Source organism: Thalassophryne amazonica, chromosome 11 (genome assembly GCF_902500255.1).
Source record: "Thalassophryne amazonica chromosome 11, fThaAma1.1, whole genome shotgun sequence".
In the NCBI taxonomy this organism is placed as follows: domain Eukaryota; kingdom Metazoa; phylum Chordata; class Actinopteri; order Batrachoidiformes; family Batrachoididae; genus Thalassophryne; species Thalassophryne amazonica.
The window spans coordinates 76579458-76601876 of record NC_047113.1 but is presented as its reverse complement, the minus strand read 5'-3'; the positions used below and the strand labels follow the sequence as shown (position 1 = coordinate 76601876).

The 22419-nt window shown below is 45.0% G+C and overlaps 1 protein-coding gene across 2 annotated transcripts in view; it reads right to left on the bottom strand.

Annotated features, from left to right (window-relative positions):
• The window catches only part of cpxm1b (carboxypeptidase X (M14 family), member 1b), a 37494-nt gene extending 15540 nt beyond the window's left edge, over window positions 1–21954 (bottom strand). The window contains exons 1-8 of one of the 2 annotated variants that reach the window (XM_034182212.1): window positions 21661–21954; window positions 17468–17635; window positions 14558–14667; window positions 14326–14465; window positions 14140–14224; window positions 6015–6174; window positions 5720–5811; window positions 5438–5561 (exon numbers count right to left, since the gene is read on the bottom strand). In XM_034182212.1, coding sequence (XP_034038103.1) covers window positions 5438–5561; window positions 5720–5811; window positions 6015–6174; window positions 14140–14224; window positions 14326–14465; window positions 14558–14667; window positions 17468–17635; window positions 21661–21925 — 1144 coding nt within the window. In that variant the 5' untranslated portion in view covers window positions 21926–21954. The remainder of the gene's footprint in view (window positions 1–5437; window positions 5562–5719; window positions 5812–6014; window positions 6175–14139; window positions 14225–14325; window positions 14466–14557; window positions 14668–17467; window positions 17636–21660) is intronic. The other variant, XM_034182213.1, reaches the window with a different exon arrangement.
• Window positions 21955–22419: the final 465 nt, after the last annotated feature.

Sequence of the window (22419 nt, the reverse complement as noted above, 5' to 3'; positions counted from 1 at the left end):
AACATCCAGGTGTTAACACTTGTATACACTATGATTGGTCATCCGTGGTGTCACAGGTGTGACTGTTTTGGTATTATTACTCGAACTGCGCATGCACGAAGGGATCATTCAGTGTTTCCAGCACCGCCCTCTGGCGGTCAGGAGGGATGAAATGGAACCTTCATTGGCATTGCCATCAACTCCCTAACTATGACTGCATCGCCATCCCTGCAGAGAGTGAGCGATGTAATTCATCTCGTCTCACAAGTTCAACGGACTGTGACACTGTCTTTCGGTTTGCTCCTCCAGTTGATAGGAAAACTGCAGTGTCGCTAGTGGTACCTTTGGGACTTCTGTTCTTGCATCCCCTACAGATTTGGATCAACAACCTAGGCCTCAACTCAAAGATGCATCAGCACAGGCTTGTACAACTCTCCAACCAGTGCCTTCTGCACCTCAGACACTGGGGGAACATAGACTTCATCTGCAAGGGTGTCCCTCTAGGCTCCATCCCTTCTTGTTGAGAGGTGGTTGTTACAGATGTGTCACTCAAAGGTTGGGGGGCCGTGTGGAATCACAGAATGGTGAGGGGTGTCTGGAGTCCTCAGGAGAGACTTCAACACATAAATGTGCTGGAGCTTCGCGCTGTGCAACTGGCTCTCAAGCATTTCCTCCCGGTCCTGAGAGGAAGACATGTTTTTGTCCGGTTGAACAACACATCTACAGTCTACCACATAAACCATCAGGGGGCACCAGGTCCAATCACTCACTGGCAGAAGCTCGGAGGCTTCTCCTATGGGTGTTGGCTCACCTTCAAAGTGTCAGAGCAGTTCATCTGCCCAGCGTACAGAACGGTGTTGTGGATTTACTCTCCAGACAGAAACCACCACCGGGAGAGTGGGGACTGAACCTGGTTATTGTCCAGATGATCTGGCAGAAGTATGGCATAGCAGAAGTGGACCTCTTCGCTTCAAACACCTCGACACACTGCCCACGGTGATACTCCCTCTCGGAACCAGACAGCCCGCTGAGGCAGGATGCACTGGCTCACCCGTGGTCAGACTGCCTCCTGTATGCCTTCCCCCCTCTTCCACTGCTAATGTTGACACTGCACAGGATAAACCAGAGCAGTCATAGGGTGCTGCTGGTTGCTCCGTTTTGGCCGGGAAGGATTTGGTCTCCTGTGATTTGCAAGCTCCTCAAGGGGGAACCTTGTGCTCTCCCGGAGAGGAAGGATTTGTTGTCACAGCTACAGGGGAGGATTTGGCACCCTCATCCAGAACGCCTTCAATTGTATGTGTGGCCGTTGAAAGCCAGACTCCTTGTTAAGTTTGTGTGACCAGGCTGTTGTTCAGACTATCCTTAACGCACGTGCTGCTTCTACCAGGGCTTTGTATGGCAACAGATGGAAGCTGTTTGTCCGGTGGTGTGAGAACCAAAAGTTAGACCCAGAGAATTGCCCTGTGCCTATTCTACTCAAATATTTACAAGAACTGCTGGAGAAAGGACTTTCTGTTGCTACTTTAAAGGTTTATGTTGCTGCAATCTCTGCCCGGCACGTCTACGTTGATGGTCTACGTCGGTCAGTGGGTTCACATTCCTTAGTGTGTCATTGAAAGGTGCTCTACATTTGCGGCCTCAACGGCTTGCACGTGTACCTTCATGGGACCTTCCACTACTCCTGGACCATGTGCTGATCTTAAATGGGTGTCAGTGAAAACTACCTTTCTACTTGCAGTATCTTCGGCTAAGCGGGTGGGGGGGGGGCTCCATGCCCTATCGGTCACTGAGGACTGTTTACAATGGAATTCTGACAGATCTGGGGTTATGCTGTGGCCTAATCCATCCTTTTTACCCAAGAGAATTTCAGCCTTTCATGTTAACCAGCTAGTTTCCTTGGCTGTGTATGCCCCGCATTCTGATCCAGGATTATCTGTCTCAGGTTCCCTGTCTCCTGTCCGAATATTGAAGCAGTACATTAGTGCAACTGCTGGGATTTGGAAAACAGATGCCCTGTTTGTTTGTTACGGTGATCACATAAAAGGCTGTGCTGGTACGTGCCATTCCACCAGAGGGGTGTCCACATCCTGGGCTGCACTGAGAGGTGTTCCTTTGAGTGATGTTTGGCTTTATCCTGTACCTTCGCCGCAGTTACAGACTGAATGTGGCCGCTCCTCCGGCGGTGACTTCGGTGGTGTTGTCTGCCTCCACTCCCCACTGCTGATGTTAGGTGAGTGTGACTCTTCGTGACCTTTTTGGTATTAAGTCATCCAGGTGTTAAGCACCATCCTCTGGCGGTCAGTAGGAATGAAATAGAATGAGAGTTACAAATGTAACTAAGGTTCTATGAATTCCGGATGACCACCAGAGTTGCTTGTCACTCAGAGTCTTGCGAGTTCATTCCGAAAAGAAACAAGCACTGGGTACGTTTGGCATATAAAGACAAACAGTGACGTTACATCCAATGGCGTGACTTTGTTGGCATATATTCTCGACCTCTTTGTGCTGCGCACATGTAGTTATCCAGGTGCTAAGCACCGTCCTCTGGTGGTCATCTGGAATTCATAGAACCTTAGTTACATTCGCAACTCTCATTTGTATTTTTACCATAGAATGTAGAAACATTGGATAAGTTGAAAAATTTCCCTTTTAGGACGATGTGTATTTTTGTGGCCCCAATAACTTTCAGGATTCTGGGTGGGTTACAACTTGATTCACACATATACAACCCCTGGCAATAATTATGGAATCACCGGCCTCGGAGGATGTTCATTCAGTTGTTTAATTTTAGGAAAAAAGCAGATCACAGACATGACACAAAACTAAAGTCATTTCAAATGGCAACTTTCTGGCTTTGAGAAACACTATAATAAATCAGGAAAAAAATTGTGGCAGTCAGTAACTGTTACTTTTTTAGACCAAGCAGAGGGAAAAAAATATGGACTCACTCAATTCTGAGGAAAAAATTATGGAATCACCCTGTAAATTTTCATCTCCAAAACTAACACCTGCATCAAATCAGATCTGCTCATTAGTCTGCATCTAAAAAGGAGTGATCACACCTTGGAGAGCTGTTGCACCAAGTGGACTGACATGAATCATGGCTCCAACACGAGAGATGTCAAATGAAACAAAGGAGAGGATTATCAAACTCTTAAAAGAGGGTAAATCATCACGCAATGTTGGAAAAGATGTTGGTTGTTCACAGTCAGCTGTGTCTAAACTCTGGACCAAATACAAACAAAAAAGAAAAAAAGAAAAGCAATCGTGGACTGTGGATGACTGGATGAAAGTCATATTCAGTGATGAATCTCGAATCTGCATTGGGCAAGGTGATGATGCTGGAACTTTTGTTTGGTGCCGTTCCAATGAGATTTATAAAGATGACTGCCTGAAGAGAACATGTAAATTTCCACAGTCATTGATGATATGGGGCTGCAAGTCAGGTAAAGGCACTGGGGAGATGGCTGTCATTACATCATCAATAAATGCACAAGTTTACGTTGATATTTTAGATACTTTTCTTATCCCATCAATTGAAAGGATGTTTGGGGATGATGAAATCATTTTTCAAGATGATAATGCATCTTGCCATAGAGCAAAAACTGTGAAAACATTCCTTGCAAAAAGACACATAGGGTCAATGTCATGGCCTGCAAATAGTCCGGATCTTAATCCAATTGAAAATCTTTGGTGGAAGTTGAAGAAAATGGTCCATGACAAGGCTCCAACCTGCAAAGCTGATCTGGCAACAGCAATCAGAGAAAGTTGGAGCCAGATTGATGAAGAGTACTGTTTGTCACTCATTAAGTCAATGCCTCAGAGACTGCAAGCTGTTATAAAAGCCAGAGGTGGTGCAACAAAATACTAGTGATTTCTTCCTGTTAAAAGGGAGTTTTTCCTTCCCACTGTAGCCAAGTGCTTGCTCACAGGGGGTCGTTTTGACCGTTGGGGTTTTACATAATTATTGTATGGCCTTGCCTTACAATATAAAGCGCCTTGGGGCAACTGTTTGTTGTGATTTGGTGCTATATAAAAAAAAATTGATTGATTGATTGATGTGTTGGAGTGTTCTTTTGTTTTTCATGATTCCATAATTTTTTCCTCAGAATTGAGTGATTCCATATTTTTTTCCCTCTGCTTGGTCTAAAAAAAGTAACCGTTACTGACTGCCACAATTTTTTTTCCTGATTTCTTATAGTGTTTCTTAAAGCTAGAAAGTTGCCATTTGAAATGACTTTAGTTTTGTGTCATGTCTGTGATCTGCTTTTTTTTCTACAAAATTAAACAACTGAATGAACATCCTCAGAGGCCGGTGATTCCATAATTATTGTCAGGGGTTGTACTTGGCAACAACAAGCCAAACCTGTGTACCAAATTTAGCTGAACTGGGACTCGTAGGGATAAGTGGGCTTATTCAGACCCCAATCACTTTTAGGGTTGCAGCCTGATCTTGATAATAATGAAGTATGCACTACTCCACCCCCACCTGAACATGTATGCCAAGTTTCAAACAGATTTGCCCAGCAACCACTGAGAGATAGTCCAGAAACCTCCACATGACAGACAGACACAAAGATACAGACCAGAAATGATTATAAGATTGGGATTTAAAACTGGTCCATTGAGAACCTTAGACATGGAGACTCACCACTAAGAATTCTAATTAAATTAATTTTGTAATTTATTTTTATGGCTAATCATAAACAAAGCAAACAACCAAGACCTGTAAGCATCAAAGATTTAAATGAAAACAGTGTTACCCATATCCTATTATTATAGTTATTATTATGTAATCCAAGCCTACTGGAGAACAAACCTGCAAAATCTGAGTGACATAACATGCAACTTGTAGATACACTGAAGCAAGTAAGTACAACCCCAATTCCAATGAAGTTGGGACGTTCTGTAAAATGTAAATAAAAACAGAATACAATGATTTTCAAATCCACACTGCTGCAGGAGCAATAAAAGCATGTTTTCAGGCTCATCTGTTCACGACGAACACGTTAAAAATTCATGGTGGGAGTTCCTGAAACGACCTGGGGCCTTCTACGGACAGACACGACTTTCAGTCCGGGTTCTGTCCGTGTTGCTTTCAGGGCCACATGTTAAGAAAACTTTCCAATCTGCTGCCGGTGAGGCCAAAGCAAACATTTGTGCCGCTCTGAGCGAACGAGAGCCACCACTCCTCCGGACCAGTTTGTCTTTCACACAGCGCTGGACCGTTTGTGTGGTTTTTGGAGTGGACACAGGGGCCGACATGTCCCTTATGACCCTTTGACCACCCCCTCCCCCACCCCCCAACATCAGTCATGATATTAAAGCAATGCATTCCTAATTAGATTTAAATTTTTCTTCTGGTAGATCTTCCAGCAGAAGAGTTTTTGTTGACAGTGCACCTTGTTAACCCTTCACTCGTACAGGTACCTGCAGTACTTTACTCCTCACATCTCACCCAGTTCGTGTTTTCCCGGGTTGTCAGAGATCTCCATGACGTAGAGCTTCAGGCCCATGTGGCTCTTCCCAATGCTGTAGATTTTCGTGATATCAGGACACGCCTCGTGCACAGATTTCATGAGCTGGGAAAACAAAACCATTTGAATCTCCTCCTTGCTGAGTTTCTCAGACCACGCAGTGTGATTTTAGCTTTCTACACTCACGCCAGTACACGCACGCTCAACATTAATTTACAGCAGTAGGAAATCAAACCAGCGTTATCATCAGCATAGAATCTCACCTTCCTCATCTCCTTGTAGTTGTGGTGCCTGAAGTCCAGCTTGTCTTTGGACTCTGTTGGTTCAGTCTGCCACACATAGGCATGATTAGGATCTGAGACATAGGAAACGTACAAACCCAGTGTACTGCGTGAATTACTGGCCAACATTAAATGATGAAGAAGATTCATGTACTTGAATTCAATTCATGTGAATTTGTAGTTAAATTTTAAACCATCATAAATGGGACTTCTTATATTTTTATGACTTAGTCCAAATGGACCAGGATTGTGAAATAGGTAAGGCAGGTAAACTGACCTGGGAGTGTGCAGCCCAACACCTCGGCTCGCAGGCAGATGTCGCCCTGAGTCCCATTCTGGTACCATGTCTGTGGATTGATCCTGATGTAACGTGCGATCGTGGAAGTATTGAAAAGGGCGAGGACGGGCGTCTCTGTGTCCTGGTTTCCTTCAAATATCTGTGACATGTTCAAAAAGTATCACTTACATTGTGAGGGAGCCTGGCTGGTTGCCATCCAGGACGCAAGGTGGTTCCATGGTGTTGTGAATGTGGCTAGGTGCAGCACCAGAGCATGCTCCCAGACCAAAATGTCAAGACTAGGAACATTCATCACAACAGTTGCATGAGCAAGATAGCTCAAATTATACCCCCCCAAAATCTTGTACAATCTCTCCATTTTGTCCTGAGCCATTAAAATTACAGCTTCTGGCACACCTCTCACTGAATTTCTGGACTTTATTGGATTCTTGTTCATATGGGTCAGATTCCAGAAAAAGTAAGGTGTAGTTCTCCACGTTCTCTGCACGTAGTGAATCAAAAATGTTGGCTTTGTTATGTGGGCCGCTGAAGAGGAGGTACTGCTGGCCCACCACCACCAGATGGCGCCCTGCTTGAAGTGCAGGCTTCAAGCACGAGAGGGCGTCATAGTAATTGGGAGTGACAGCTGTCACTCGTCATCAGCACCAGCTGTCACTCATCCACATCACATCACCATCACCATAAAGGCCGGACTGCCACTCCACCTCCCCGCCGAGAAATCAGCTACCTTAGAGGTAATTTCTCTGCTGAACTTAACACTGACTTGTAGTCTGAACTTCTTTGCAGCCGTTTTCCTGTGGTGTTGCCTTATCTGTGGGATTGGCGTTTGGTGTGATCAGCGACGGCTTCGCTTCACACCCCAACCAGATAAGTGGTTAGACAGGAGCTGCACGAGTGTGTGATTGGAGGTGGAGGTGCTCCCTCCCAAAGGAACACAGACTGTGGGATTACTGCGTGTGCGTACTCACACTCATCTGTGCTGTTTTTGTTCTCTGCCAGCAGTGCCAGGTCTGACAGCTGGAGACGGTGGCCACCTGGGGACCCAGGACTTGGCGGCTCCGGTGTTCTTCAGATCCGTTGGCGGTGAGGGCCGTGTGGCATCCGGCTCGGTTCTGGACGGGAGTCTCCTGTCCTCAAGCCTGCCCACACGTCACTCAACGTGTAATTGACTGTAGTTCCAAACTTGTTATTGTCTGTATTCCGTTGTGCACAATTTACAACATTAAATTGTTACTGTTTGGCTTATCCATTGCCCGTTGATTTACGCTCCCTGTTGTGGGTCCGTGTTCCTACACTTTCATAACAGGATTTCTCGGCCAGCGTCATGGATCCCGAGGGGTGTCAACCATCGCTTGAACAGCCAATGGAAGAGCGAGGTGCACAGGCGCCAGCAGGAGGCGTGTTAGGTGAGCTGCAGCACATCTTAACCGCTTTTACTGCTCGGTTGGACTTAGTTACCGAGCAGAGCATTATTCTCAATCGAAGGATGGAGGCTCTCACCGCCCAGGTGGAAGCGCATGCTCCGCTTCAAGCGTGCTGCTGTCGATAAGACAGGGGTGTCGGAGCACAGTGAAGTATGCAGTCGACTTCCGCATCGCAGCAGCGCGAGCCAGCTGGAATGCTGTTGCGCTCCACGCCGCCTTCGTAAACGGACTGTCTCTGGTCCTTAAGGAGCACCTGGTGGCGAAGGACGAGCCGCGGGATTTAGACGGGCTTATCGACGTGGTTATACGGTTAGACAACCGATTAACAGAACACCGATGGGAGCGAGGCGAAGGGCGTGGTCAGGCACAAGCTGTCTCTCTTCCTCCCGGGTCCGAAAGGGAGCCGTCTTCCCCACGCTCCACAGCCAGGGCACTCCACGTGACGACAGCTCCCCCTGCTGACGTTGTTAGGGAGACGAGCAGGGCCAAAAGGCGATCAGATCAGAGACAAAGGAGGCTGGTCCGTGGGGAGTGTTTTCTCTGCAGCTCAACCGAGCACACACAGAAAAAATGCCCCAAACGGTCAATACAGCGGCACTCGTCCTTAGAGACTGGGCTAAGGGTGGGTCACAATACCCACGCGGGGAGACCCCAAAAATCTGCACGCATCCCAGTCACGATCCTGAGTGGGGATCTAACCCTTCACGCCCCAGCACTGGTGGACATGGGGTCGCAGGGGAATCTGCTGGATAGCAGATGGGCAAAGGAGGTTGGGCTCCCTCTAGTGGCCTTACCGTCACCATTGTCGGTGCAGGCACTAGATGGCACCCTTCTTCCACTAATCACACACCAGACACAGCCAGTGACATTGGTTGCATCTGGAAATCACAGGGAGATTGTGTTTTATGTAACACCTTCTACCTCCCGAGTGATTTTGGGTTTTCCATGGGTGCTAAAACACAATCCCTGGATTGATTGGCCGTCTGGGGTTGTGGTTCAGTGGAGCGAAACCTGCCACCGGGAGTGTTTAGGATCCTCGGTTCCACCCGGTGTGACAGCTAAGGAGGAGGTTTTAGTCCCCCCCAATCTGGCGGCGGTGCCAGCCGAGTACCATGACCTTGCTGACGTTTTCCGCAAGGATCTGGCACTCACGCTGACCCCGCACCGTCCGTACGATTGTGCCATTGATTTGATACCGGGCGCTGAGTACCCGTCCAGCAGGCTGTACAACCTCTCACATCCGGAACGCGAATCAATGGAGACTTACATCTGGGACTCGTTAGCTGCCGGGTTGATCCGGAACTCCACCTCCCCGATGGGTGCTGGTTTCTTTTTTGTGGGCAAGAAGGACGGCGGACTCCGTCCATGCATTGATTACAGAGGGCTGAACGAGATCACGGTTCGCAACCGATACCCGTTACCTCTGTTGGATTCAGTGTTCACGCCCTTGCATGGAGCCCAAATTTTCACTAAACTGGATCTCAGGAATGCTTATCACCTGGTTCGGATCCGGGAGGGAGACGAGTGGAAGATGGCATTTAACACCCCGTTAGGTCACTTTGAGTACCTGGTCATGCCGTTCGGCCTCACCAATGCGCCTGCGACGTTCCAAGCATTGCTAAATGACATCTTGCGAGACTTCCTGCATCGGTTTGTCTTCGTATATCTGGACGAAATACTCATCTTTTCTCCGGATCCTGAGACCCATGTCAAGCATGTACGTCAGGTCCTGCAGCGGTTGTTGGAGAACCGGCTGTTTGTGAAGGGCGAGAAGTGCGAGTTCCACCGCACTTCTTTGTCCTTCCTGGGGTTCATAATCTCCTCCAACTCCGTCGCCCCTGATCCGGCCAAGGTTGCGGCGGTGAGAGACTGGCCCCAACCAACAAACCGTAGGAAACTGCAACAGTTCCTCGGTTTTGCAAATTTCTACTGGAGGTTCATCAAGGGCTACAGTCATTTAGTTAGCCCCCTGACAGCCCTGACCTCCACAAAAGTCCCCTTCACCTGGTCAGATCGGTGCGAAGCCGCGTTTAGGGAGTTGAAACGCCGGTTCTCGACTGCACCAGTTCTGGTGCAGCCCGATCCCAATCGCCAGTTTATAGTTGAAGTGGACGCCTCTGACTCAGGGATAGGAGCCATGCTATCCCAGAGCAGGGAGTCCGACAAGGTTCTCCATCCATGTGCCTACATTTCCCGCAGGTTGACCCCGGCTGAAAGGAACTATGACGTCGGCAATCGGGAACTTCTAGCGGTGAAAGAGGCTCTGGAGGAGTGGAGACACCTGTTGGAGGGAGCATCTGTACCATTTATGGTTTTCACGGACCATCGGAACCTGGAGTACATTCGGACCGCCAGGCGTCTGAACCCCAGGCAAGCCCACTGTTCTTCGGGCGTTTTGACTTTCAGATCACCTACCGCCCCGGGACGAAGAACCACCGATCTGACGCCCTGTGCCGGGTGCACAAAGAGGAGGTCAAGACCGAGCTGTCAGACACAATGGAAACCATCATCCCCGAGTCCACTGTCGTGGCCACCCTCACCTGGGATGTGGAGAAGACCGTCCGGGAGGCCCTGACACGGAGCCCGCACCCGGAGACAGGTCCGAAGGACAAGTTGTACGTCCCACCAGAGGCCAGGGCTGCGGTCCTAGACTTCTGTCACGGTTCCAAGCTCTCCTGTCATCCAGGGGTGTGAAGGACCGTGGCAGTGGTCCGGCAGCGCTTCTGGTGGGCGTCTATGGAAGCCGACGTCCGGGAGTATGTCCAGGCCTGCACCGCCTGCACCACCTGCACCAGGGGCAAAGCCGAGCACCACAAGGCCCAAGGCCTCCTCCAGCCTCTGCCCGTGCCTCATCGCCCCTGGTCTCACATCGGCCTGGACTTTGTCACAGGCCTCCCGCCGTCCCAGGGCATGACTACCATCCTCACGATAGTGGACCGGTTCTCCAAGGCGGCCCACTTCGTGGCCCTCCCAAAGCTCCCGACGGCCCAGGAGACTGCAGACCTCCTGGTCCACCACGTCGTGCGTCTGGATGGGATGCCATCGGATATCGTCTCAGACCGTGGTCCTCAGTTCTCCTCAGGAATTTCTGCAGGGAACTGGGGGCCACCGTGAGTCTCTCGTCCAGGTACCATCCTCAGATGAACGGACAGGCAGAGCGGGCGAACCAGGAATTGGAGCAGGCCCTCCGCTGCGTAACCTCCGCGCACCCGACGGCCTGGAGCAACCATTTGGCCTGGATCGAGTACGCTCACAACAGCCAAGTATCATCTGCTACCGGCCTCTCCCCGTTTGAGGTGTGTTTGGGGTACCAACCCCCATTGTTCCCGCTAGTGGAGGGAGAGGTCGGGGTGCCCTCGGTCCAGGCCCATCTGAGGAGGTGCCGTCAGGTGTGGCGTACCGCCCACTCTGCCCTGCTCAAAGCCCGGACGAGGGCCAAGAACCATGCAGACCGCCGGTGTGCCCCGGCCCCTACGTATCAGCCTGGGCAGGAGGTTTGGCTTTCCACAAAAGACATTCCCCTGCAAGTGGAATCCCAGAAGCTGAAGGACAGATACATTGGACCTTTGATCATACTCAAAGTCCTCAGTCCAGCCGCAGTGAAGCTGAAGCTGCCAGCTTCGCTGCGGATTCACCCGGTTTTCCATGTGTCATGCATCTGCCTCATCATGTTTCACACCTCTGTACCCCCGGACCGGCGCCGCCTCCTGCCCGGATCATCGACGGGGAGCTGGCTTGGACCGTGCACCGGCTCCTGGACGTCCGTTGGAAGGGCCGGGGGTTCCAGTATTTGGTGGACTGGGAGGGGTATGGACCCGAAGAACGCTCCTGGGTGAAGAGGAGCTTCATCCTGGACCCGGCCCTCCTGGCCAACTTCTACCGGCGTCACCCGGACAAGCCTGGTCGGGCGCCAGGAGGCACCCGTTGAGGGGGGGGGGTCCTGTTATGTGGGCTGCTGAAGAGGAGGTACTGCTGGCCCACCACCACCAGATGGCGCCCTGCTTTAAGTGCGGGCTTCAAGCACGAGAGGGCGTCATAGCAACCGGGAGTGACAGCTGTCACTCGTCATCAGCACCAGCTGTCACTCATCCACATCACCATCAATTTCTCTGCTGAACTTAACACTGACTTATAGTCTGAACTTCTTTGCAGCTGTTTTCCTGTGGTGTTGCCTTATCTGTGGGATTGGCGTTTGGTGTGATCAGCGACGGCTTCGCTTCACACCCCAACCAGATAAGTGGTTAGACAGGAGCTGCATGAGTGTGTGATTGGAGGTGGAGGTGCTCCCTCCCAAAGAAACACAGACTGTGGGATTACTGACTGTGCATACTCACACTCATCTGTGCTGTTTTTGTTCTCTGCCAGCAGTGCCAGGTCTGACAGCTGGAGACGGTGGCCACCTGGGGACCCAGGACTTGGCGGCTCCGGTGTTCTTCAGATCCGTTGGCGGTGAGGGCCGTGTGGGATCCGGCTCGGTTCTGGATGGGCGTCTCCTATCCTCAAGCCTGCCCACACGTCACTCAACGTGTAATTGACTGTAGTTCCAAACTTGTTATTGTCTGTATTCCATTGTGCACAATTTACAACATTAAATTGTTACTGTTTGGCTTATCCATTGCCCATTCATTTACGCCCCCTGTTGTGGGTCCGTGTTCCTACACTTTCACAACAGGCTTCTCAGAATGCAAAAGATGGAGAACCACATCCTACTTTTTCTTGGTCAGGCTCAAAACTTCTCAATCGCCCGTCGTATGAAGTAGTAATTACAGATGTCGAGTTAGAAGCTAAGAGACCCCTGTGTGAGCTAACCAGCAGCTTTTGACTTCAGCAACAAGCACCCCGATATTAAAAATATAAAAAATAATTATACTAAAAATGGGCCACGTTATTTTCACTGCTCAAATTTCATTAGCAGAGATTTTATCTTAATAAAGATTGCAGCCACAGGACTATAGAGGATTCTGTGACAACTCTAACAATAAAGAATTGTCTACTTATTCTGTTAATACAGTAGTGTTCAGAATAATAGTAGTGCTATGTGACTAAAAAGATTAATCCAGGTTTTGAGTATATTTCATATTGTTACATGGGAAAACAGGTACCAGTAGATTCAGTAGATTCTCACAAATCCAACAAGACCAAGCATTCATGATATGCACACTCTTAAGGCTATGAAATTGGGCTATTAGTAAAAAAAAGTAGAAAAGGGAGTGTTCACAGTAATAGTAGTGTGGCATTCAGTCAGTGAGTTCATCAATTTTGTGGAACAAACAGGTGTGAATCAGGTGTCCCCTATTTAAGGATGAAGCCAGCACCTGTTGAACATGCTTTTCTCTTTGAAAGCCTGAGGAAATTTGGGATGTTCGACATTGTTCAGAAGAACAGCGTAGTTTGATTAAAAAGTTGATTGGAGAGGGGAAAACTTACACGCAGGTGCAAAAAATTATAGGCTGTTCATCTACAATGATCTCCAGTGCTTTAAAATGGACAAACAAAAACCAGAGACGCGTGGAAGAAAACAGAAAACAACCATCAAAATGGACAGAAGAATAACCAGAATGGCAAAGGCTCACCCATTGATCAGCTCCAGGATGATCAAAGACAGTCTGGAGTTACCTGTAAGTGCTGTGACAGTTAGAAGACGCCTGTGTGAAGCTAATTTATTTGCAAGAATCCCCCGCAAAGTTCCTGTATTAAATAAAAGACGTGCAGAAGAGGTTACAATTTGCCAAAGAACACATCAACTGGCCTAAAGAGAAATGGAGGAATATTTTGTGGACTGATGAGAGTAAAACTGTTCTTTTTGGGTCCAAGGGCCACAGACAGTTTGTGAGATGACCCCTAAACTCTGAATTCAAGCCACAGTTCACAGTGAAGACAGTGAAGCATGGTGGTGCAAGCATCATGATATGGGCATGTTTCTCCTACTATGGTGTTGAGCCTATATATCGCATACCAGGTGTCATGGATCAGTTTGGATATGTCAAAATACTTGAAGAGGTCATGTTGCCTTATGCTGAAGAGGTCATGCCCTTGAAATGGGTGTTTCAATAAGACAATGACCCCAAGCACACTAGTAAACCAGCAAAATCTTGATTCCAAACCAACAAAATTAATGCCTTGCAGATGTGAAGAAATCATGAAAAACTGTGGTTATACAACTAAATACTAGTTTAGTGATTCACAGGATTGCTAAAAAAGCAGTTTGAACATAATAGTTTTGAGTTTGTAGCGTCAACAGCAGATGCTAAAATTATTGTGAACACCCCCTTTTCTACATTTTTTTTACTAATAGCCCAATTTAATAGCCTTAAGAGTGTGCATATCATGAATGCTTGGTCTTGTTGGATTTGTGAGAATCTACTGAATCTACTGGTACCTTGTGTCCCATGTAACAATAAGAAATATACTCAAAACCTGGCTTAATCTTTTTAGTCACATAGCACTACTATTATTCTGAAAACTACTGTAGATCACTATGCTGGTTCTTTTGGTGAGCTTGTTAAAGTTGTGTTGCGATGTAGTGCTGATGCTGCATTTTTTTTTTGTCATCTCACTGCTATTAGTCCAGTGTGAATCAAGAAAGGTGAAACTTAAAATGTGTCAGTGAAGCAGACTGCAGCAGATGTTGATATTTTATCATGTGAACATAAGAACAGTGAAGTGTTTGTGGAACGTACGGCCTCTTTGGTTCCGTTCATGCACGGCTTCCAGACCAGGGTGTCGTTACTGAACTGCACCTTAAAGCTGTGCACCAAATCCCAACTGTGTGTGAACACGACACATTCAAAGCAGTCAAACAAAGGAAAAAACAAAACACTCAGTGTATTCTCCTCCTAAGATGACTTTTGACCTTCAGTTCTGACCTCCAGATGGAGCTGCGACCCTGCAGGATTACCCCTGTGAAACGAGTTTGCCGCTGTGCGTCAACCTGTAGCCACTGCTCCATATCTCGGCGTTGAGCGCACCAGGCACCATCGTAGATATCGCCATCCTCCGTCCCAGACTGCAACAAGCAGAGAAAACGCACCGTCAGTGCTGCACTCTCAAACAAAGCTCCTGCAGCTGAAGTTTTCAGGCGGTAGTTACCATGGTTACCTGGATGTTGAGTCGACCGCGGTGAGGGCCCAGGCCTTGCCGCTTGTAGGACGAGGCACTCAGCTGGGTGTCCTTGACCTTTAGTGACTCCAGACCCAGCGGAGGACATTCTGACATTGTCAACAAATCCAAATACTTATAGTGTCACAATTACAACAAAACACAGAAAACTGAAGCAGCAACGCAAGCAGGCAACAGAGATCAAGAGATCAAATATTAGACATTGCTACATCAAGTAGTGGTGAAATCAGTGGACACAATTGTTCCAGTTATGATACAAGCATGAAACTTATTCTTCATATTTTTCTGTTGAGTTCAGTGAAAATACAAGATGGCTGCCTTTTTCACAATTCCTGCCAGATTTCTAGCTAAAATCCTATTTTTGACACTAAGGCTTTTCAGGTTTCAAATCCCGCAAAACCTCGGCGAGGTCGCTGCTCTGCGAGATCTCAGTAACATTGAGAACTGCATTGAGACGCTCTGATCACGCTTCACTTTAACCGCTGCACACGGACAACACAGTTAACATCGCAACGTAAAACTATTTTTATATTGTGCCTAAAACTCTTGTGAATATATTCTCTGGGTTTATAGACGTTGTTATTGCGTTTGTTTTATGTAAACATGCGAGAATCACAGGCTGTCTCTCCGTTATTTTCAGTGGGAGCTGCTGTGAGCTACGCTCGCTTCCTGATCATGTCGTTCTGGGAGAAAGTGAAGTTTGCTCTTTAACGTCTTGATTATTGTTCTTTACAACACTGTTTGTCCTCTTTGTTCTAGAGTAATATGTATAATATGTCTAAAATTCGGTTTGCGCTTATTAAATTCCACGCAGATTAAACGTAGCAGACACAGATTTTTTGTTATAATTGTTTTAGCAAGTTTTCAGGGTATCATGCAGCAGTCTCTTATTAATGTGACCAAGAGCATAAAAAATTACGTTTTTGTAGTATAATATTCATTTACAATTGTCATTGTGTGGATTCTCTATGTTGTTTTGACTCCAGCGACTCTCTGACACACAAGGGATTATGCGATACGTGAAAACCCCGAGTGGACTTCAGCGAATTTTGGGCCTGTTAATCACTCACTCATCTTCTTCAACCGCTTATCAGGGATTGGGTCGCGGGGTGGGTCTGTTAATATTTTTAAATCCTAAACCCGATTTTGCCATTAATTTAACCCTTAAGAGAACGTTTTGTATCTTTAAAATGATTATACCATGTAAATATTCATGTTGCATAGCACTTTTCCAGCATAAATTAACATTTAATTTCTTTAGCAGGACAAGTATGAAAACATTTTACGTGCTGTAATAAACGAGTTAGAATTAAATGTGGACAAAAATACAAAGGATCTATTTTCATTTTGACATGACAAGATTTATACTTCAGTCCTTGTCACAATATAAAATACAAATAATTCAGTGGATGGAAAAGTGTGACAGAATACTAAAAACCATAAAGGAAACAAATTATTCAAATGTTTCATTCATGATATGTCAGATTTTGCTTTTCTCCAACATGAAAAACGTAGCTAGCTTGGATTTTTGAATGTCTACCCCAATATCTATGTTCGTGCTTGTATCATCATTTGAACAATCCTTAAAAGTTAGGTACTTTACTAAAGTTACCTACTTTAGTAAAGTTAGCTGCTTTAGTAAAGATGGTCTGTTTGATTAATGACAGGCCATTTAAGAGAAAAGGCTAACAGCAGTTTGCACATGGTGTGATGCTATCATCAACTTCAGTTAGCATCAGCCCTTGATTTCCATCATAGCATAATGCTACATGGGGCCAAAAGTTAAGATGACCTGTCGTGAGTCAAAACGCATAATGCCAGTGTATCGATGTTAGACATCTGGTAATTTCTGGAAAACTTTCACTTATGTCAAAGCTTGAAGTTGACATAATCAATCTGGAGAAGGATCACAGCAAAAATGGGATGTTAGTTTGAGGCATCACTGTAAAGCACTTTGATTCATGCGGAAAAGCGCTATATAAATGCATTACAATTAACCAGTATTATTGATTAATTTATTTTTACAATACTGATATATCAACTGAAATAGAAATGTATTTACTCGTATTTGTTGCTACATTTTACAAAACACTGAAACAGTGCCGAACAGATTTATACAGAAATACAGCTGTCTGGGAGTGTAATTAGATGTCTTAGGTTATTTTGTTTTTTGAAGTCAACCAATTTATCTTATGGTGTCATCACGCTGACTTCATTCAGATTGGAGGTCATCATGTCGCATCATTCAGCATTTGCATAAAACAGACTTCTCCTCAATTTTGGTCCCACCTCACTGGAGGAGTAGCAACCACTTGTCTCTTGTCGCTCTAATTGAAAATGGACAGCAGATGTCTCTTGTAACTAATGTGACCAAGGGGTGATGGGATCCCAGCCATGCTTAACAGCATTGTAAACATGCTGCTGGAGTGCCCTCTGCTGGACAACCTACATAATGACACCATTTCCAACATCCAAAGTGTTTTTGCATTGTCTTTTTGGTAAAATAAATGTTTTGATATTGGAAAAAAAAAATAACACTGATACCAATGTATTTGTGAAAGGCTCATATCAGCCCATATTACTGGTTAGCACATATATCAGTCAGGCTTTAGTACACATGTACAGTATGACATGACTGAGCATCATAATCATGTTGGACCTTTTCTGTAAGTAGTGTTAATTCAGCAGATTGTTGGTTTGTTTGATGGGGTTTACTTCACCAGTTTCTCACACAAACTCCATATAATCCCATAAAAGTAGTTTTATGCGTCACAAACCTTTCAGGCACAGTAAACACCATCAGCTAGAAGCAGCCAAAACCACTAAAAACTACACATGGCTCATATTTGACCTCCCTCCTCCTCTGATGATGATAATCCTCATACATACGTGGGACCGTCTCCGCAGCCAACGACTGGCGCATGCTTAGTTTGAGCTCAGGTTTGGTTTTCTTAATGGGCTTTGCCCCATACTTTGGCTTCTTGGTGAGGTCTTTGAGTTTCTTCAGGACACTTCGGGTCTTTGCTGCTACTTTAATGCTTCTGCTGGACCTCCTAGCTAGAAAAATGAGAAGTACTCAGTGGTCACATACATTTCATTGAACACTCGCTCCACCAGGAAGATTTGATTAGAAAATACGTTAAATTTAGGAAGATTTGCAAAATGGATGTCAGCCTTCTAACAGTGATGGTGAAGAACAATACAATGATCTACCCAGGCTTGGTGGATGAGAGACATCTCAGAGCTGTGTTGGCTGTTATTTTATCATTGTAGAAATAAACACACAACATCTAACTTCTAAACTAGTAGTAAGTCCTATCCAGGTGCTGAACCCCATTGGGTTGGTGTTTATCCCGGATACCGTAGCATGAAGCGTAGGGGACACCGGTCCATTGCAGGTTACTGCCCCAGCCAAGGCCAGCACCCATTTACAGCTGGGTGCGCTGGAACAATACAGATGAAGTGTCTTGTCAAAGGGATATAAACAGGCAGTATGAGTGGGATTCAAACCCAGGTCTACATATTGGCATATTCAAATTTAACCCCAGTCTATAGGTTGGTACGCCAACTCCTATGCTGCAGGGACACTTGCTCTGCTAACATGGCAACTGCAAAGTATTTAATTATTTAATAGAAACCTAATATTGCTACTAAATGCAGAACTGGTAGCTCAGTGGGATGAGCTGGACTACCACTATGTAGACCCGGGATTGATTTCTGGTCATGTTACCCATCTGAGACGATGTACGAGGTCTGTTAGAAAAGTATCCGACCTTTTTATTTTTTCAAAAACCTGATGGATTTGAATCACGTGTGCTTGCATGAGCCAACCTTGAACCTTCGTGCGCATGCGTGAGTTTTTTCACACCTGTCAATTGAGTCATTTCCTTCTAAGCAGCCTTTGTGTGAGGATGGGTGAAGTCCCTCATCGTTTTTTCTTTGCAAGGAAATGGCAGAACAACTGGAGCAGCGCGACTGCATCAAATTTTGCCAGAAACTGGGTGACAGCCAGGTGGAAACCATTCGGATTATTCAAACGGCTTTCGGTGGCTTTTCAGTCGTGTGACTATCCGAGAAATTGTGGAAGAGGTGGGCATGTCACAACATGTCCTGTGAGGCTTCAACACGGTGGCGCTTTTGCTCCGTCATCAGCTTCGTGCCAAAGCCATCGGCATGTATTTCACCGCCACACTTTTCATGGCAAAATCTTCTGTCACAGTGGAATGTGCCGAAAAAGTGCTGATGTCCACCTCTTCCGCAGTTTCTCGGATAGTCACACGATGGTCCCAAATCACCACAGAGTTCACTTTGGAAATGATCTGGTCGTTTCAGCATGTTGATGGCCGCCCGGAGCGTGGCTCGCTCTCCACCATTGTGCGGCCATCTTTAAACCGGTTGTACCGCTCCTTAATCTGTGTGATGCCCATAAGATCATCACCGAAAGCCATCTGAATAATCCGAATGGTTTCCACTTGGCTGTCACCCAGTTTCTGGCAAAATTTGATGCAGTCGCGCTGCTCCAGTTGTTCTAACATTTCCTTGCAAAGAAAAAACGACGAGAGACTCCACCCATCCTCACACAAAGGCTGCTTACAAGCAAATGACGCAATTGACAGGTGTGAAAAAACTCATGCATGTGCACGAAGGTTCAAGGGTGGCTCATGTAAGCACACGTGATTCAAATCCATCAGGTTTTTGAAAAAAATAAAAAGGTCAGATACTTTTCTAACAGACCTCGTACATTTGCTTTGTCCCAATGCTGATCTTGGCTGAGGAACCTGCACTGGACTGGTGTCCTGTCCAGGGGGAGTCATACACTCTTATCTGCTTCACTCTACGGAATCCAGACACAAGCTGCGCCACTAACAGATCCTATATTGGAATTATTACTTCTCCTAATGTTAACTTTGTTTTTACCTATAATAATACTGGATTACATTATTTGTTTCCAAATAAAGTCAGCAGGTGTGTTTTTGGACCATTTACTCATTAACACAGCTAGCTTAGTCAGCGCTTACGCTAGCTTGCTTGCTGCCTGGATAATGATGATTACTTTTACGGGATTTATTTGTACAATCCAGTTTTATCTTGGTAGTGAATACAATCTATATTTATCTGTTTTTGGAACAATTTATTCTGACAGAGCAGGATTTTATAGAACTGTACACATTATGTAGCAGAGCTATGGTGTGTTCACGACTGTCGACTCAAAGGTAGAAATAGACTTAAAATTACATACGTTTCGATATTCCATATCCACTAGTCAAGCATTTCCATGCCTGTGTGGAAACTTTCTTTCTGTAGAACTTGCGTTCGTTGGAATCCTGACTGAATTTCTACCCACAGACCATCAAAGAATGTAGAAGAAAATAAAATAAAACACTCTGGCAGCTGCATTTCTTGCCTAAATGTGTGCACAGTCAGAATTACTCATTGAAAGGCGTAAATGGTGCACTGGGCCGTTGTTTTTCGGGGCCATGTGGTTTTCATCAGGGGAAAAAGACATGGTAAAAGTGCCCCACTGCATTCTGGGTAGAATGTTGAACATCCTCCCCCAACGGTCAGACACCAACTCTGACCACAGACAAGACCAAGAACACCTTTACAGTCTCAAAATTAAAAAAACAAAGAAATCTTCATGTGCAACATATTTTGTGTGGAGAAGAGATTTATGCAACAGAAAAGCACTTCATTAAGTACACAAAGAACATCAAAATGTGTCCTCCAGCAAATCTTTTGACATGGAAAAATTCATAAAATATTAAAAGAAATAGCACAGCCATAAGTTTTTTCTACATGGAATTTACACATATTGAAGTAAGAAATATAGAATTTTAAAATTTTGGTCAAACAACCTAATTTTGAACCTATGTCATTTTTACAAATAACCATGACTACCTTTAGTGGAGCAGATAAGTTTGATTTTTGGCCAGAATTGTTCACTTGGTGATACAAGCATCAGATCTGGCATGAATGTTCTTCATAAATCAGTGTTTGAGAAAAAAGTGTGGGCCACTTGAAAATCCAATATGGCGGCCAGGTAGAGGTCAATGAAGAATTACACAGGGGTCAAAATTGAAAAATGCTCCAATCATATTGAAAGCTATACCACATTATGTGTCTGATTTCTGACATGAACAAAGCCTTCATCTTGTGTGCCCTCAAAAAGATACTTTTATCATAAAATGTCAACTGTTGGCCCAATTAAACTCATATATATATATATATATATATATATATATATATATATATATATATATATATATATATATATGAAAGACAGTGTGCAGGCATATTCATACAGTGAATTTCTATTCGTACATAGTGTATGAGGCTACGTACTTGTACATGTATTTGCTACTGAAACATAACAAGGCTGCTCTACGTACGTAATTTGAAATTATTAATACAGCTCCGTACAGATAGCCACTTCCTATAAAAATGTGTCCAATAACCTAGAATTGCAGCTCATGAGTCATTTCAAGTATTCATTCATTGATATTATGTATTTATTTAAATTTGTTTTTTTTTTTTGTTAATTTTGATTACAGTTTTTACTTAAAGTTTAGTCCCCACAGTGGTCCAAGGTCAGAATTTAAACTAAAATATGTTAAATTGACCAGACAAGTCCATGTGCTTGAAATTTTGAAATTAGTAAAAGATCATCTGATTATTAATCTATTAATTTTTTTTTGCACTTCAATGCATCAAAATCAATATCATGTCATCATCTCAACCTGATAGAAGCTGAAACAATTCAAATATGGACTCATTGCAAAGGTTTTGCAAAAGTCTCACATTTTCAGAGTTCAGCTTAGTTATGTCTCACACATGCAAAAATAAAATAAATGCATAAAATACAATCAATAAAAATGGCAGATTAGTAATTGTTGCTAAACAGAAATCATGTTTAACCTCAAATGCACCATCTTTTTATATGAATGAATTTAATCAACACACACACACACACAGTCCAAAACAACAACAAACAAAACTTACAACGAAAAGATGATTGACAGTGAAAAAGAAAATGGATTGACAATGCATATTATTATATTGTGTGTGTGTGTGTATTCACTCACCCAGTTCAAGAGGAGCTTCTTGTTTGTGCTGGTCTCCTCTTTGTGCACCAGCTGTGGTGGATTTTGAAACTTTAGTTGTGGACTTGCTGGACTTGCTTGTAAATGCTGTGGTGGAAATCTCAGTGGGATTCCCTGCAGGATAAATCCACTCAGTGTGACTAAGAACTGAGTCAGTGGAAATCCCTGCAAGGTTCTGATCAGCAGCTGTGACCCAAACGAAGCCAAACGATCCAAAGTGCAGAAATAAAAGCAGAAAACCTGCCATGGTCGATCTGGACTGCACACAAAACAAAACCCTCCAAGTTACCTCCCTGACCTGCTGCTGCACCACTGTCAAGCAAATACAACACAGAGACAACTTCCTGCCAGACCTACAAAATAAAAATCGCGAAAAAAAAACCTTCACTTAGAAAAAAAATGCCAAACATAAAATTAGTCAGATACATGAAGAGAAACGCACTCAACTTATTGTTTGTTTTTGTGTTAGCTTATGTTACTAAAGCCCTGTAGTCATTTTTTTCTATCTAGTCCCTGCAGCTTGAAATGTTGAGCCGTTTTGTTTTTTCCTATAATGTTCCTGTCTGCAGTTATTCTGTGTAAAGGGAATTTGTTGTAGTAACACTGGGCTTTGAAGCAGCGATCGCTGTATAGAATAACACCATTTAGAGATCTGTCCCCGTTTTACTGCTGCAACGGCACCTCAAGCAGACTTTTCCGCTGTTTTTAGACAGTCTACACAATTTTTTTTAGATATACATT